Here is a 15,994-nt window from a genome sequence, read left to right on the forward strand (position 1 = left end):
ATGCACAGTAATAGTCACCTGCACACACAGATATCCCCCTAAAATAGCTAAAACTAAAAACAAACTAAAAACTACTTCCAAAAATATTCAGCTTTGATATTAATGAGTTTTTTGGGTTCATTGAGAACATGGTTGTTGTTCAATAATAAAATTAATCCTCAAAAATACATCTTGCCTAATAATTCTGCACTCCCTGTATAGACTTCAGTGGCCGTGTTTGGTCCGCATCACGGACCAAAGTAGTGCATGCCCCCCTGATTTTTTTTTTTGATTTTTTTTACTGACGTGTGAACAGAGATTTAGATCAATGGGTACACATGTTGTCCGTGGAAGATGCGAACAGCACACGTCCGTTAAAAACGGAAATGTGAACGAGGCCTTACGCTGTGGATTTCCAATGTGGATTTTACCCTTTGCAATGCACAGGCAGAGATCTGTGGCAAAATCTGCATGTGACGCATTCTGCTGTTGCCACACATTTTTACTCCACAACTTGCGTCCTATGTGGACATACCCTGAAGAGTGTTGGGAATGGAGCTTATTGTATACAGTGGATTGTTAGTGTTCAATTATTGAATTGTATTTTTTTATGTTGTTGGCAGGGAAGACCTTATGGCTACGAGAGGAGTCTCTTGCTGACGTGGTCACCATGGAAATGGTTGATTTGCCACTCACGGGGGCCCAGGCTGAGCTAGAAGGAGAATTTGGGAAAAAAGCAGGTACAGGGGTGAGCGGGTGTATCGGCGGAGTTGTGGGGTGCTTGGAAGTCCCTCTGTGGGTATCTAATGCTCTCTGATCTTGCTTGTAGTTTTCATGTTAAGGCCTTTCCTTTTCTTTTTGTTTTCTTTAATGCTGTCCTGGATCCAGCTATACAAGGTAATGTCGAGCAGATACATCAGATGTATTGGTGAAATTCATTTTTATTGTATATTTTTACTATACTATAAAATTCCAGTAATCCAGCATACATGTCAGATTAATAAAATGAAAAAAAGTTTTAGAAATTCGCTGTACACACCTGTCCTCTTTGATCAGAGTGGCATCCACACCACTGTCCATTACTAGATCCATTCGGACTACTGGAACTACTTTTGTTCCATGCTGGTTTAGCAGGATTTCCTGGGTGCTGGATTATTGGATTTTTACTACAGCGTTATTAGCCTGATGAACAATTATCTGCACGTTTTCTCCTGTTACAAAGAGTCCTCTTATCTACACTCAAAGTGGGAGGCTATGCAGTGATAAACTAGATCAAAACCGATGCACATGAAAAGCGGAGTTGTTGCCGCTGGCAACCAGTCATATTCTAGTTTAAATTTTTCAGAGGCTCTTTGGGAAATCGGATGTAATCTCATTGGTTGCTTTGGACGACTACCCCACTTTTTGTGTGCACCAGTGAGTTTTGCAGATTTTAAGGGGTTGTTATCATTATACCAGTTCATTAAGGGGGTGTCTGCTCAGCAACATATCATGCTATGTTGTTGATTTGCCAGCAGAAAATCTGCAGCTTATTACAGTATCAATATAAGTGGATACATTTTAACATATCTCATCCACACGTTGCAGGATTTTATGCGGTGTGGATTTTAGCATGTCAGTTTATGGTGCAGATTTTCACTGGGGTTTTCACCCTTTGCAAATGCATAGGTTGAAAAACTTGACAAAATCTGCATGGAGAACATAAGGATTTTGCAGCAAATTTCTCCCGTTCAATATGTATCCTGTGTAGATGTAGCCTTGGAGTGAAGCATGACCCTTGGCTCAGTGAGCGCCCCTATAAATTAGATGCCAGCCGTCCTCCAGTGCAGCTTTTTGCTCTTGCTTTTAGAGATTGCTCCCCACTTGCAGCCTTTACATCCTGTGCACCTTCTGTTGAACATCTGTTATTGTAATAAACTTGTCCCTGTTTCCGACCCATCAGATGGTCTCCTGGGAATGGTGTTTAAACGCTTGTCCTCCCAGCTGATTTTGCTGCAGTCCTGGAGCGCTCACTTATGGAAGATGTTCTGTGACGCTCGGAAGCCACGCAGCCAGATCCGCAACGAGATCAACATAGACACGCTGGCTCGAGATGAGTTCAACCTGCAGAAGATGATGGTCATGGTGACCTCTTCTGGAAAGGTGAGCGCTATGGGAACTGGAAGGGTGCAATGCTCCACTTGGGAGCATTGATTATACCAAGGATGCTCAACCTGGGGCTCTCCAGATGGCAGTTCCAAGTTAGGCAGTTCCAGTCTAGACTAGTTTTACTCAGTATGCAGCCATGAAGTAGCTGCCTGCTGGAGGGAGGCCTCCTGCCTCTCTGCTCTCCCCCTGTTGGCTCCACAGTCCAGGGTTAAAAGCCCCAAGATTCCACCCAGATGCAAAAGTACAACTTTCAGCATGGCATGCTAGGAGTTGTAGTTTTGCAACAGCTGGGGGGCCGCGGGTTTGGCATCCCTGGATTATACATTGTGGCTGGTGACAGTTTGCGTATAAATGGATAGATCCGTCATCCTGATGATGTAAAAGCTCATCCCATTTTATGTACTCAAAGGGGTTCTCTGGGCTGTTAATATTGATGACCTATCCTCAGGATAGGTCATCAGTATCAGGTCGGCATAGATCGCCATAGACATAGCAGCAGCGAGCAGGAAGAGAGAAAGGAGACGGCATGTGCACACCTTACCTTCATACAGCTGATCGGTGGGGGTGCTGGGTGTCTGACCCTTGCTGATCTGATATTGATGACATATCCTGAGGATAGGTTATCAATATTAAAAGCCTGGAGAACCCCTTTAAACATTGTGGGATAAACATTTCTTCATTTTTTTTCCTATAAAGTGGGAACTGGCTAAAGTTTTGTGTCTGTTTTCTGGCAAAGAAAAGTAGCAAAAATCTTTCTGTGCCAAAATTTGCTAATTTTCTCTTTTATTTTTTTTTTTTTTTTTTTTTTTTGCTGTGCTCATCAGCTAACAGGTGGGTGGGGGTAGGCTGTGGGCAGACTTCCATGCTTGACACATTTACCAGTATGTGAGCTAGAAAACTGGCACACGTTAGGCTATTTTCACACTCGTGTTTTGGGCGGATCCGTCATTGATCTGCAAAAACGGATGAGTTACAATAATACAACCGCATGCATCCGTCATGAACGGATCCGTTTGTATTATCTGTAACATAGCCAAGACGTATCCATCATGAACTTCATTGAAAGTCAGTGGGAGACGGATCCGTTTTCTATTGTGCCAGATTGTGTCGGAGAAAACTTACATTGTGTGCCAGGACGGATCCGTTTGGCTCAGTTTCGTCAAGCGGACAGCAAAACGATGCAGGCAGTGTTTTGGTGTCTGCTTCCAGAGCGGTATGGAGACGGAACGGGGGCAAACTGATGCATTCTGAGCGGATCCTTATCCATTCAGAATGCATTAGGGAAAAACTCATCCGTTTTGGACCGCTTGTGAGAGCCCTGAACGGATCTCGCAAACGGAAAGCCAAAACGCGAGTGTGAAAGTAGCCTTACTCCCACGAATGTTCCACAATTATTAAGAACATCTTAAAAATGTTGATTTATGGTTCTCCAACATATTTGCTTATTAAGACTGCCATAACAAACACCATTTTTAATAAATTCCCCCCTTTGTGTTTTAATTACTTAAATTTTTAATATCTCTACTTGCAGTCAGTGTATGAAAACATTCTCCTTTGCTTCCAAAGTCTGAAGCTTATTCTGATCATGTCAGCTGACAAAGGGCATGTTACATTTCTTACAAAAAGCCTTGTACCTTTGTAAGTAGTACATGACCAGGTCAGGTTTTCACTTTTCAGCCTCTGACTATCAAGGTTCCCATTTCGTGACTGAAAGCAGAGATATTGAAAATTGTCTATTTATTGAAACTAAACATTTACCAAGCTTATCTTCATACAATGATATAGAACTGCTATGGTGTGGGATACAGTTCATTACCTAGAACTGTAATCCATTTCTGATGTATCGAAGACCTTCTCCTCTTTACCTGCAGCTCTTTGGGATTGAGAGCAGCTCTGGGAGTATCCTGTGGAAGTTTTACCTACCAGGAGTGAAGCCTGGAGCGTCCTTCAAGCTTGTTGTACAACGAACAACAGCCCACTTCCCTCATCCTCCTCAGTGTACCCTGCTGGTGAAGAACAAGGCAAGACTTTTTATTATTATTATTTTTTTTTTACCTGTTATCTGCAGATATAACAGTGCTGTGATTATTGAGATGATTGGGTTTGCCATACAACATAACTTACAAGCTCATTTTCTGCTACATATTTATTTTAGGTAAATCTGGACCTGCAATAGGCCAGAATCACGCATGTAGTTTTAGTTCAGTTCTCTGAATCCACTTGTGGCAAACTGCTTGTGTGATTGCAGCCTAATAGTAACAGCAAGGGTTGTTTCTGTCATCTTTTTCTCATCCGTATCATTGGAGGACACGGGCATTGACCATGGGTATAGCTGCTGCCACTAGGAGGCGGACACGAAGCACAAAATATACCCTTCCTACAGGGACTAAGCTAAAACTGTTTTTTTCTTATGTTTTTTTCATATGTTTTTCCCTTTTTTTTTTTTTTTTTTTTTTTCTTGTTAGCTGGGCTGCAGGAAGCCTTTAGCTCCCTGTGTTCCCACCCAGGAGACGGGAGATCAGAGGGTCTCCAAACCCGCTGCTCGCTCCTGGGCTTCAGAAGAAAAAGGAGGACTAGAGGTTCCTAAATCCTCTGTATCCCGCCAGTTTTTGGGTCACCATGGTCGCTCTGCGGTAAGCCCCCTACCCCCTGTTCCGGTGTTGCCGTCCTCTCCAAGGGGCAGCACACTGATAATGGTGACCCGGCTGGAGCTGGGGAGGGGCAGAAGTCACCAGACAGGTATGTATGTTCTCCTGTCACCACTCAACCCCCCCCTCTCCCTATCCCGCCCTAAACCCCATAATTACCACCTCCCTCCCGCCTGCACTGCTCCCCTGTCGGGGATCGCGGTGGTGGGGTGGGGGGGTTTCTCTGTTTTTGCCTCTACGTGGGTTAGCAAGGCTATGAATGAGTGGGCAACCAAACTAAATCAGGGCCTCACCTCTGGGGGCCCATCGGAGGAACTTTCAGATATTGCACTGCAGCTGTCCCACACCAGCTCTTACATTTGTGAAGCCTCTCTTCAGCCCTTTTGGTGGCTATTCGCCCTACCCTTTGGCTCTCTTGCTTGGCGGCAGATAATGTTTCGAAATGGACCTTAATGGCCCTCCCCTTTACTAGTAGCAGACTGGATGAGATTATCTCCGATGCTGCAGGTGGTAAAAGCACCCATTTGCCGCAGAGCAGGGCGCGCTTAAACAGGTTGAAGAAGCGCATACCTCTTTTTCGCCCCTTTCGGAGTTCTTCCAGCCCCAAGCGGCCAGCCGACAAGTCTACACCAGGTCAGAAGCGAAAGCCTTCTTTCAAGCTTCAAACAGAGAAGTATTGGAAAATCTCTCTGTTCAGGGCACATGGACGTGCGAGGGACGCTCTCTTTCAATCAACATTCTGGAATTGAGGGTGGTTCGTCTCTCTCTGCTTCATTGGACTGAACACCTCCGGGGACGCCCAGTTCAGGTTCAGTCCAACAATTCCACGGTGGTTGCTTACCTCAACCATCAGGGCAGCACCCGAAGCCCGGCAGCCATGTCGGAAGCAGCGCTCATTCTCTCCTGGGCGGAGAACCATCTCCCAGCAGTTCACAATCCCGGCCTTGACAACTGGATCGCTGACTTTCTCAGCCGGGAACGTCTCGATCCCTGCAAATGGGCTCTTCACCCGCAAGTTTTTCTAGCGATCTGCGAGCGGTGGGGTCGGCCAGACGTGGATCTCATGGCCACTCGCTTCAACCACAAGGTCGAGAACTTTGTTGCATGGTCCAAGGATCCCCTGGCGTACAACGCTTTTGTGATTCTGTGGAGTTAGTTCACGTTTCCCTACATGTTCCCTCCTCTTCCCCTCATTCCGCGTCTTTTCCTGAAAATCAGGTCCGAAGGTCTGCCCGTCATTCTCGTGGCCCTGGATTGGCCACGCCGAGTGTGGCTCACATCCCTAGTCTCCCTCCTCGCCGACAAACCCTGGCGTCTTCCCCTTCAGGAGGACCTCTTGTCACAGGGTCTGATCTTCCACTCAAATTTAAGGTCTCTACATTTAACGGCATGGCTGTTGAAGCCGCTGTACTAAAAGCTCGGGGCTTCTTGGATGCGGTGGTCCAGACCATGATTTGTGCCAGAAAACCGTCATCCTCCCGGATCTATCATCGGACTTGAAAGTCCTACTTTAGTTGGTGCGAACGCCACCACCTGTCTCCCGTTCGTTTCTCGTTGCCGCTACTCTTGTCCTTTCTACAGTTGGGCATGAACTTGGAGCTGGCTCTCGGTTTTCTCAAAGGGCAAGTCTCTGATTCCATTCTAATTCAGAGGAACTTGGCTTCACTTTCTGCAGTTAGTACCTTTCTGCAGCGGATTGCACACGCTGCGCCCCCTTACCGTCCTCCGTTGAATTCTTGGGACCTTAATCTGGTGCTCAGCACTCTCCAGTTTTCACCGTTTGAGCCTTTACAGCAGGTGTCCCTTTGCTTCCTGCCCTACAAGGTGGCCTTTTTGGTGGCAATCACTTTCATCAGTAGGTTGTCGGAACTCGTGGCTCTTTACTGTCGGTCGCCTTTCCTGATCCTCCATCAAGACAAAGTAGTCCTTCGCCCTGTTCAATCCTTCCTTCCTAAGGTTGTGTCGGCATTCCATCTCAATAAAGAGATCATTCTACCTTTCTTTTGTCCTTCCTCGTCTCATCCTCGTGAGCAGTCGCTCCACACTCTGGATTTAGTACGAGCCGTTCGCATGTATCTGTCTCGGACGTCATCTTTCCAAGGACGGATTCGCTGTTCGTCGTTCCAGAGGAGCCGAGATGAGGGCTGGCTGCGTCCAAAACGTCCATTTACCAATGGATTCGTTTGGCCATTGTGGAAGCGTACCACATCAGTGACCGGGCCCCACCCTTCCGGGTTACTGCTCATTTTGCTTGAGCAGTAGGGGCCTCTTGGGCAGTACATCATGGGGCCTCGTCCCTTCAGGTATGCAAGGCGGCTACCTGGTCGTCTTTGCACATCTTTTCTACATTTTACAGAGTACACACCTTTACGTCTTCACACGCCTCTCTGGGGCGTAGAGTTTTGCAGACGGAGGTTCTCTGATTGGCGGGAGAGTTTCTTAGTTTCTGACCCATCCTTGGGACTGCTCTGTAACGTCCCATGGTCAAGCCTGTGTTCCTCAATGATACGGATGAGAAAACCTAGATTTTTTATTTTTTTTTGTACTAGGTTCTGTTTCTCTTCCGTTCATTGGGGGACACAGCTCCCACCATTCTCTTGTTTATGGGGTGTTTCTGGCCTGTGTGGTTCGGGGTTGTACATAGTTTGGTTTTCTTTTTGTCTTGCTTTTGCACTAACTAATTTAGCTTAGTCCCTGTAGGAAGGGTATAGCTGAAGGGAGGAGCTCACACCTTTGTGCTTAGTGTCCACCTCCTAGTGGCAGCAGCTATTCCCATGGTCAAGCCTGTGTCCCCCAATGAACAGAAGAGAATCAGATTTTACGGTAAGTCCATAAATCTGGTTTTTCCTATGTAAAATATTCTTGTTTCTTTTCCAGGAGACGGCCATAACCTCCATTTATGTCTTTAACCCTATCTTCGGAAAGCTGAGTCAGATGACTCCTCCTCCTCTGCAGCGACCCATCCTTCAATCCCTTTTGCTCCCTATAATGGATCATGACTATGCCAAAGTGCTGCTCCTGCTGGACGATCAGCATAAGGTGAGACTGGGACTCCCTGGAATGTAAGGGGTGGTATGACCAGTTGTCCTCTCCTCTCAAGGAGGTTTTAGATTTTCGGGAAAAAGTTGGTGACCAATATGGACACCATTACCGTATACATTTATTTTTATTTCACTCACTTCTATAGCGCCGCTGGCATATTCTGCAGTGATTTACAGACACTATCATCACTTGCTGTCCCCCAGTGGAGTCCACAATCCAAATTCCTGATCAGTATGCCTTTGGAGTGTGGGAGGAAACACACTCAAACACGGGGAGAACATACAAACGCCATGAAGATATTGTCCTTGTTCAGATTCGAACCCAGGACCCCAGTGCTAACCCTAGAGTTAGCTGCAGCTATATAAGAGAATTTATTATTAGGCAGAAACGCCACTGAAAACTCTAGGAAAGCTGAGTGCCAAGAAGTATGGCCATCAGCCTCAGATTATCCAGCATTGTTTTCTCCAATCTTTCAGGTCATCCCCTTCCCATCCACAAAATATGTCCTGCAGCAACTACAGGAATTTTGTTCCACCGTCTTCTTCTATCTGGTGGACTCGGAGAGGGGGAAACTCACTGGACTTCGCCTGCATAAGGTAACCTGTTTTAGGGAAACCCCCGTCTGCCTTCCTGTTTCTTCTGATGTTTCTACTCACTTGAGACTTTTATCTTCCAGGATCTTTCAACGGAGGAGATCTGGGAAATCCTGCTCCCACCAGAGCTCCAGAGGATTACACTGGTGAAGGGAAAGCGTTCCAATGAGCATGTTCACTCCCAGGGGCGAGTTATGGGTGACCGCAGTGTCCTCTACAAGGTGAGGAGAGAGGCTACTTCTACAGCATCCCATCCATACTTTGACAGATCTTCATTAGGGATTTCACCCCCTTTTCTGGATGTTATCATTTTGCAGTACTTGAATCCCAACTTGTTGGCGTTGATTACGGAGAGCACAGACACCCATCCGGACCGCTGCTTCATAGGAATCTACCTCATTGATGGTGTGACTGGACGCATTATACACTCATCCGTGCAAAGGAAAGCTAAAGGTCCTGTCCACCTCGTTCACTCTGAAAACTGGGTGTTGGTAAGATCCGGCTTCTAATAATCCCCCTACTAGTTATCCAGTCTACGTCTACCCAGTATAATGTGCGTCTCCATTCCTTCCCATTCAGTACCAGTATTGGAACAGCAAGGCTCGACGCAATGAGCTCTCCATCCTGGAGCTGTATGAGGGGACAGAGCAGTATAACAGCACCAGCTTCAGCTCTCTGGACAGACCTCACCTCCCACATGTCCTTCAGCAATCCTACATCTTCCCCTCGTCCATCCGCGCCATGCAGGCCACAATCACTGAACGTGGCATCACCAGCCGACACGTCCTCAGTGAGTCTAATTATAATGTATTGGCTCCTATGTAAGGAACGGGGCTAGAGGCATCGGGCACAGCCATTTTCCGGATCAGTGGGGTTCTTGTTGTCAGACCCTCATGAGTCTCGGAATAAGATATTCAGATAGATAATGATATTTTGTTCCCTTGGTGAAAACCAGAATCGTTACAAAATTACAAGTTCTGCAACTTTCTTTTAATTCCTTACTGTCACTGAATAGAAATCCTCTTTCCAGTTTTTGAGTTAAGGGCTGAGTGCTTTTTACCTACGCTGATTTATGACAATCCATATAGCGGACTAGGTTAGGGCTGGTGTTCAGCTTTTGGATGTACCTACTGGGGGTCATTTACTAATCATGTTGCGGCTGAATTATGGTGTTAAAGGGAACCTGTCACCGGGATTTTGGCCATGGAGCTGGGGACATGGGCTGCTAGATGGCCGCTAGCACATCCACAATATCCAGTCCCCATAGCTTTGTGTGCTTCTATTGTGTAAAAATAACGACTTGATGCATATGCAAATTAACCTGAGAGGAGTCCTGTCCCTGAGATGAGTCAGGGACAGGACTCCTCTCAGGTTAATTTGCATATGTATCAAATCGTTTTTTTTGACATAATAAAAGCACACAGAGCTATGGGGACTGGGTATTGCGGATGTGCTAGCAGCCATCTAGCAACCCATGTCCTCAGCTCTATACACAAAATCCCGGTGACAGGTTCCCTTTAAGTGCGCTAAAAATTATGGCGTTTTGATTTGAGCCAAATATATCGCCATAAAAAATGAAACGCGTCAGAAAAATGTTTCAAAAGTCAACGTAGACGGGGCAACCAACTTGGCATATATTATGCCTCATTTATCAAATTAAGTGCAGCTTAAGAGACTCTAAATGTTAAGGTAGATTAAGCTTGCTTCTGTGGTAATGTAACTTGTTAAAAAGGTGCACGGCAGACCAGATAGATGTGACGTTTATTCAAAAAGTCTCAATTTTAGCGATTAAATATCGGCCTTAAAGGGGTATTCCGATTGGTTGAAGTTATCCCCTGGTCATAGGATAGGGGATAACTTTTAGATTGGTGAGGGTCCTACTGCTGTACTCCGGAACCCCCATAGAAATAAATGGAGCAGCCACGAGCACGTGTGAACTACTGCTCCGTTCTTTTCAGTTGATCTGCAGGGGGTACGGGGCCCCCGTTATCGTGATCGGTGGGGGGCCCAATCTAATAGTTATTCCCTATCCTATGGATAGGATATAATTTCAACCAACCAGAATACTCCTTTAAAGGAGTCGCACATTCAAAATCAGTTGAGCACAGATGCATTGTTGCAAATACAACTAGAAAAGCTACAATTCCTGGGGAAATTGTGTGAAGTGTTCTTGCCTCCACCAGCAGTCCACAACTGGAGTGGGCGGAGTAACGGGGTGGAGTGGCTTGAGTAACTGTCGTGTGGTTGGAGTGCCTGGAGTAACCATGGAAAGGTTGGACTGGGCAGAGTAACTTTATGGAGTGGGCAGAGTAACTGTGTGGAGTGTTTGGACTGAGTAAAGATAGTAAACATTACACTAACCAATTGATTGATCAAGTTTAAAAAGTGCACATGGCAAGCTTGATAGGGTGAGAAATGCATTTCAACCTTCTATTTATTTATTTATATAGCACATTTAATTGCAATGTTGTTGCCCAAAGTGCTTCACAGTTACATTAAAACATGCATTTATAAAAACATTAGCAGCAGATTTGTGTAGGTGGGCTTCAAAATGAGGGAGTGGTGGCAGTTTAGAAATCATGTCCTGATTTTTCAGCTCACACTCTAGCTTTTGTCACTCTGCTGGCTGCTCACACACCTGGGTTCCTATGGCAACTCACTCTACAGCAAGGGCAGAGAAGAGCGGTTAAAAACAAACTTGCTCACTTTACTGCCGGTTGCCATCTTCAAACGTTTGTAGTTATTATTATCAATCCTACAGCGAAGAGCTTTATATTGTTAGAATCACCAGACCTACATTTTGGTGCATAGTATGTGTCTGAAATATTAAAAATGAAGGCACATCGCAGTTTAGAAATTGCCCTTTAAATTTGAGGTGGCTAGAGTCGAGATTCAATGAATGTCAACGGGCGGCGTGAGTTGCAAACAAATGGTCATATTGTGAAAACTATCAGGACTATGGCTTAGCCGTGGACATTTTTAGTGGCAGCAGGGATATCTGAACGTTTTGATATAAGATTTGTGTAGGTGGGCTTGAAAATGAGGGAGTGGTGGCAGTTTAGAAATCATGTCTTGATTTTTCAGCTCGCACTCTAGCTTTTGTCAGCTCCCACTCTAGTTTTGAACATTCCACCATTCATTCCTAGGGGACCAATTTTGCCACAAAAACGCCGATATTTTGTGAACCATTTGGTGAAACGTTCCACAAAGTAATAGCACACCAATCGGGTACAATCTGCACGTTTCGGCATATTACTGTCTATGTAGTGTAAAAACTGTGGGAGGAGTTAGGGTGGTAAATTTGGGCTATAATAATAAGAACATATATATGTGAGATAACAGTAAGTGGTCTTGCCATGCAAAAACACTTAATAAATTGTCTCATTTTAAGACTGTCTTTAAAAAAAATGTGCATTTTTTGTAAAATGATGGATTATTAGCCTGCAATTATAAAAGACACATTATAAAAATAGCATGCGCCTTTTGATAAATGAGGTGAAACAAATCGCCACTTTTGATTTGTGATGTAAAGATTTTTCTGGTGCCAAATATGCCAGTATTGATAAATGTCCCCCAGTGATTCTATTCATTGGCAGCAAGCAGAGAAAAAAAAGATTTACTACAAAGTTTCAGAATTTTCAGTTCTGCAATGATTAAGCTTCATAGGACGGGACCCCAGCCCTTTAATCTGCAGAGTGTGTGACAGATGGCACTCTTCAGTGTTTTTGATACAGCGCCACAAAGCCGTAGTTGGGGTAATAATCGCGCGTTGATGATGGGTTTGTAGTGAGTGGCACTAGTCACTTAATTCATTTATCTCTGCAGTTGGACTTCCGTCAGGCGCAATTCTATCCCTTCCTAAGGCTTTACTGGACCCTCGCCGGCCTGAGGTGCCAACAGAGTATACCAGGTAAGGTGGAGCTTTCCAGATTCTCTCACTCATGTCATTGGGGAATATTGTCTCCTATGCAAGGAATGGGGTTAGAGGCATCGGGCACAGCTATCCTCAGGATCAGTGGGGTTCTAGTTGTCAGACCCTAACGAGCCTCGCAATAGGATGTCCCGTTTTCCCTCTTCCTGTTGAGGGTATGATCACATGTATCAGATGCACTTAAAGGGGTCCTCTCACTTTAGCAAATGGTATTTACCATGTAGACAAAGTGAGTACAAGGCACTTACTAATGTATTGTGATTGTCCATATTGCCTCCTTTGTTGGCTTGATTCATTTTTCCATCACATTATACACTGCTCATTTACTGGGGTTACGGCCATCTCTGTAGCGCAGAATCAAGGTGGACAGGATGGGAGCTGCTGCACATGTGTGCCTATGCACACACACACACGGTCCCGGCCACCAAAGAAGCCAATGCTTTTTCCTATAGTGTGCAAGCACGACCACCACTGCTGGACTTCAGGGTGGTCGTAACCATGGAGGCAATATGGACAATCTCAATACATTAGTAAATGCCTGGTATTAAAGGGTTTGTCTCATCACAGACGATGGGGTCATATCGCTAGGATACACCCCCATTGTCTGATAGGTGTGGGTCCCCGTGACCGGAGCCCCGAAAATGGTGGAGAGCGCACTGCTCATGTGCAGCCGCCCTCCATTCGTTTTCTATGGGGCTGCCGAATATAGCCGAGCGCTGGCTCAGCTATTTCCATTGGGCCCATAGAAGTGAATGGGAGCTTTGGCCGGTCATGCGCTGTGTGCTCCCATTCACTTCTATGGGGAGAGCGCTTGGTGGTGGCCGGAACCTGCACCTATAAGACAATGGGGGCATATCCTAGCGATATGCCCTTATTGTCTGAGATGAGACAACCCCTTTAACTTTATTTACTGAAGTGAGACAACCTCTTTAAAATCTGCAGCGTATTGCAGTGAGATTTTTAAGTCTCATCCACACTCGACATAGAAGATTGCATGTCTTATTATGGATTTTAAATCCACAGCATGTGGATATTTACTGTGAATTTGAACACACAAGGTAAAATCTGCATCCCATCTGTGTCAAAGTCTGCGTGTATCTGCAACAAATTTTTTCCCCATCCAGTTTACCAGTGTAGTCTGAAGTAGCGGAAATGTTGAGTGAAAATCCGTACACCTAAGGCTACGTTCACACTGGCGTTTCTGGGTCCGCTTGTGAGATCCGTTTCAAGGCTCTCACAAGCAGCCTAAAACGGATCAGTTTAGCCTCAATGCATTCTGAATGGTTAAGGATCCGTTCAGAATGCATCAGTTTGGCTGCGTTTGGCCTCCGTTGCGTTTTTAGACGGTCACTAAAACGCAGCCTGCAGCGTTTTTGTGACCGTCTGACTATGCGAAGCCTAACGGATCCGTCTAGACTTACAATGTAAGTCCATTGGGAAGGATCCATTTTTCACTGACACAACATGGTGCAATTGAAAACTGATCCGTCCCCCATTGACTTTTAATGTAAGTCAAGATGGATCCTTAGACTTTTTTTTGAATGAATAATACAAACGGATCAGTTATTAACGGATACAAGCATTTGCTTTATTCGTGCGGATCCGTCGGTGCAGATACAAGATGGATCCGCACAAAGCGCGAGTGTGAAAGTAGCCTTACTTATGCGCGACCGCTTGTATTTAACTTTCACACTCTCGTTTTGATAATACAACCGTCTGCATCCGTTCTGAACGGATCTGTTTGTATTATCTTTAACATTGCCGTTTTCTGTTGTGCCAGATTGTGTCAGTAAAAACGGATCTGTCCCTATTGACTTAGGGACGGATCCGTTTGGCTCCGTTTCATCAGATGGACACCAAGCGTTTTGGTGTCCGCCTCCAAAGCGGAATGGAGACTGAACTGATGCATTCTGAGCGGATCCTTATCCATTCAGAATGCATTAGAATACAAACTGATCCGTTTTGGACCGCTTGTGAGAGCCCTGAACGGATCTTGGAAACGGAAAACTAAAACGCCAGTGTAAAAAGTAGCCTTACTTGGAGATTTCACTTGAAGTGACAACACTTATTGTCACCTACGACCCTTTCAGACCTGAACCTGTGGAATTTCTTTTCGTTCTGCAGGGAAGAGAACCTGATTCCCTACACGCCTGACATTCAGATTCACGCTGAACGCTTTATAAACTACAACCAGTCCATATCCAGAATGAGGGGGATTTACACGGCCCCGTCCGGCCTGGAGTCCACCTGTCTTGTAAGTATTTGGGAGATGGTGGTCGGGCTGCTGATGATTTGTCCTGGAGGGCTGTGTGGTGTTTTGACCTCCCTTCCTTTCCCGTTGCAGGTTGTAGCCTATGGTCTGGACATCTACCAGACTCGCGTCTACCCCTCCAAGCAGTTTGACGTGTTGAAGGATGACTATGATTACATCCTGATCAGCAGCGTGCTCATCGGCCTGGTCTTCGCCACAATGATCACCAAGAGACTGGCACAAGTTAAGCTCCTGAATCGGGCGTGGCGCTAAGCCAGGAGAACAAAGGAGCCTTTAGACACCAGAGACTTAAAGACACTCTCTCCATCTCTGATGGCTGAAGAGAGGAGGCTGTCCATGGGCTCTGGGTGTATGGAAACGACTGCTGTAACTTGAATATGTGACGCGCCAGCCTGCCATCACGTCACTGCCACCCCACTGCTGGTGGACAGGCCTGCACTGGAGTAAATAGGGAGGAAATCTCTGCTGGTTGAATGGATGAGTGAAAGGAATTTTTCTCAGATTTCTGGTTTTATGTGCAATCGTTACATGATGAAAAGTTCTGTGACTTTATAATATATTTTGTGTTGCAATTTCTCACTGTTTTCTGGATCGCTGCTTGCTGTCAGTGAATGGGGACACTCATTGTTTATATCAAGAGGATAGAAATCAGACAGATCTAATACTTGTCACAGCTGAGGGCTTCTTACATTTGTATCCAATCTGGACAATACTCTCTAAGGGGAATTTCTTAGGCTAGTCTTAAAGAGAGTCTTTCACCTAAAATGACCATTATACACCACAAACATCATGATATCCATTACATTCCCCATATTATAATCTTACCTTTCATATTGCTGTCCGTCGCCTATTCTCTCTTAAAAACACTTTTATTCCATATGCTAATTAGGTTCTGAAGGTGCCCAGGGGCGGCGTTTATGCAGCCGGTGCCCAGGCTCCACGGCGCTGTTCAAATCAAACCCCTCCCCTTTCACCCCTCTGGCCCGCCCTCGGTTCTTCAGATACCATCCTCCAGTCAATGACAAATCCGGCGCCTGCGCACTCCATTACCCACTAGGGCAGAGGCAGCAGAGCGTTTAATGCGCATGCGCCGGCCCATACATCCCGATATTTTGGCAGTTTACTTCCGCCGGCTAGATCGGGCCGGCGCATGCGGATTAAACGCTCTGCTGCCTCTGCCCTAGTGGGTAATGGAGGGCGCAGGCGCCGGATTTGTCATTGACTGGAGGATGGTATCTGAAGAACCGAGGGCGGGCCAGAGGGGTGAAAGGGGAGGGGTTTGATTTGAACAGCGCCGTGGAGCCTGGGCACCGGCTGCATAAACGCCGCCCCTGGGCACCTTCAGAACCTAATTAGCATATGGAATAAAAGCGTTTTTAAG

The 15,994-nt window shown here is 45.8% G+C and overlaps 1 protein-coding gene across 2 annotated transcripts in view; it reads left to right on the plus strand.

The window, feature by feature from the left end:
- EMC1 (ER membrane protein complex subunit 1) overlaps positions 1-15,406 on the plus strand; it is a 40,705-nt gene extending 25,299 nt beyond the window's left edge. The window contains exons 13-24 of one of the 2 annotated variants that reach the window (XM_044278624.1): positions 603-719; positions 868-876; positions 1,922-2,121; positions 3,999-4,148; positions 7,653-7,814; positions 8,294-8,413; positions 8,494-8,631; positions 8,728-8,901; positions 8,990-9,200; positions 12,236-12,320; positions 14,466-14,595; positions 14,686-15,406. In XM_044278624.1, coding sequence (XP_044134559.1) covers positions 603-719; positions 868-876; positions 1,922-2,121; positions 3,999-4,148; positions 7,653-7,814; positions 8,294-8,413; positions 8,494-8,631; positions 8,728-8,901; positions 8,990-9,200; positions 12,236-12,320; positions 14,466-14,595; positions 14,686-14,865 — 1,676 coding nt within the window. In that variant the 3' untranslated portion in view covers positions 14,866-15,406. The remainder of the gene's footprint in view (positions 1-602; positions 720-867; positions 877-1,921; positions 2,122-3,998; positions 4,149-7,652; positions 7,815-8,293; positions 8,414-8,493; positions 8,632-8,727; positions 8,902-8,989; positions 9,201-12,235; positions 12,321-14,465; positions 14,596-14,685) is intronic. The other variant, XM_044278625.1, reaches the window with a different exon arrangement.
- Positions 15,407-15,994: the final 588 nt, after the last annotated feature.

This window comes from Bufo gargarizans, chromosome 2, assembly GCF_014858855.1.
Source record: "Bufo gargarizans isolate SCDJY-AF-19 chromosome 2, ASM1485885v1, whole genome shotgun sequence".
NCBI lineage: Eukaryota > Metazoa > Chordata > Amphibia > Anura > Bufonidae > Bufo > Bufo gargarizans.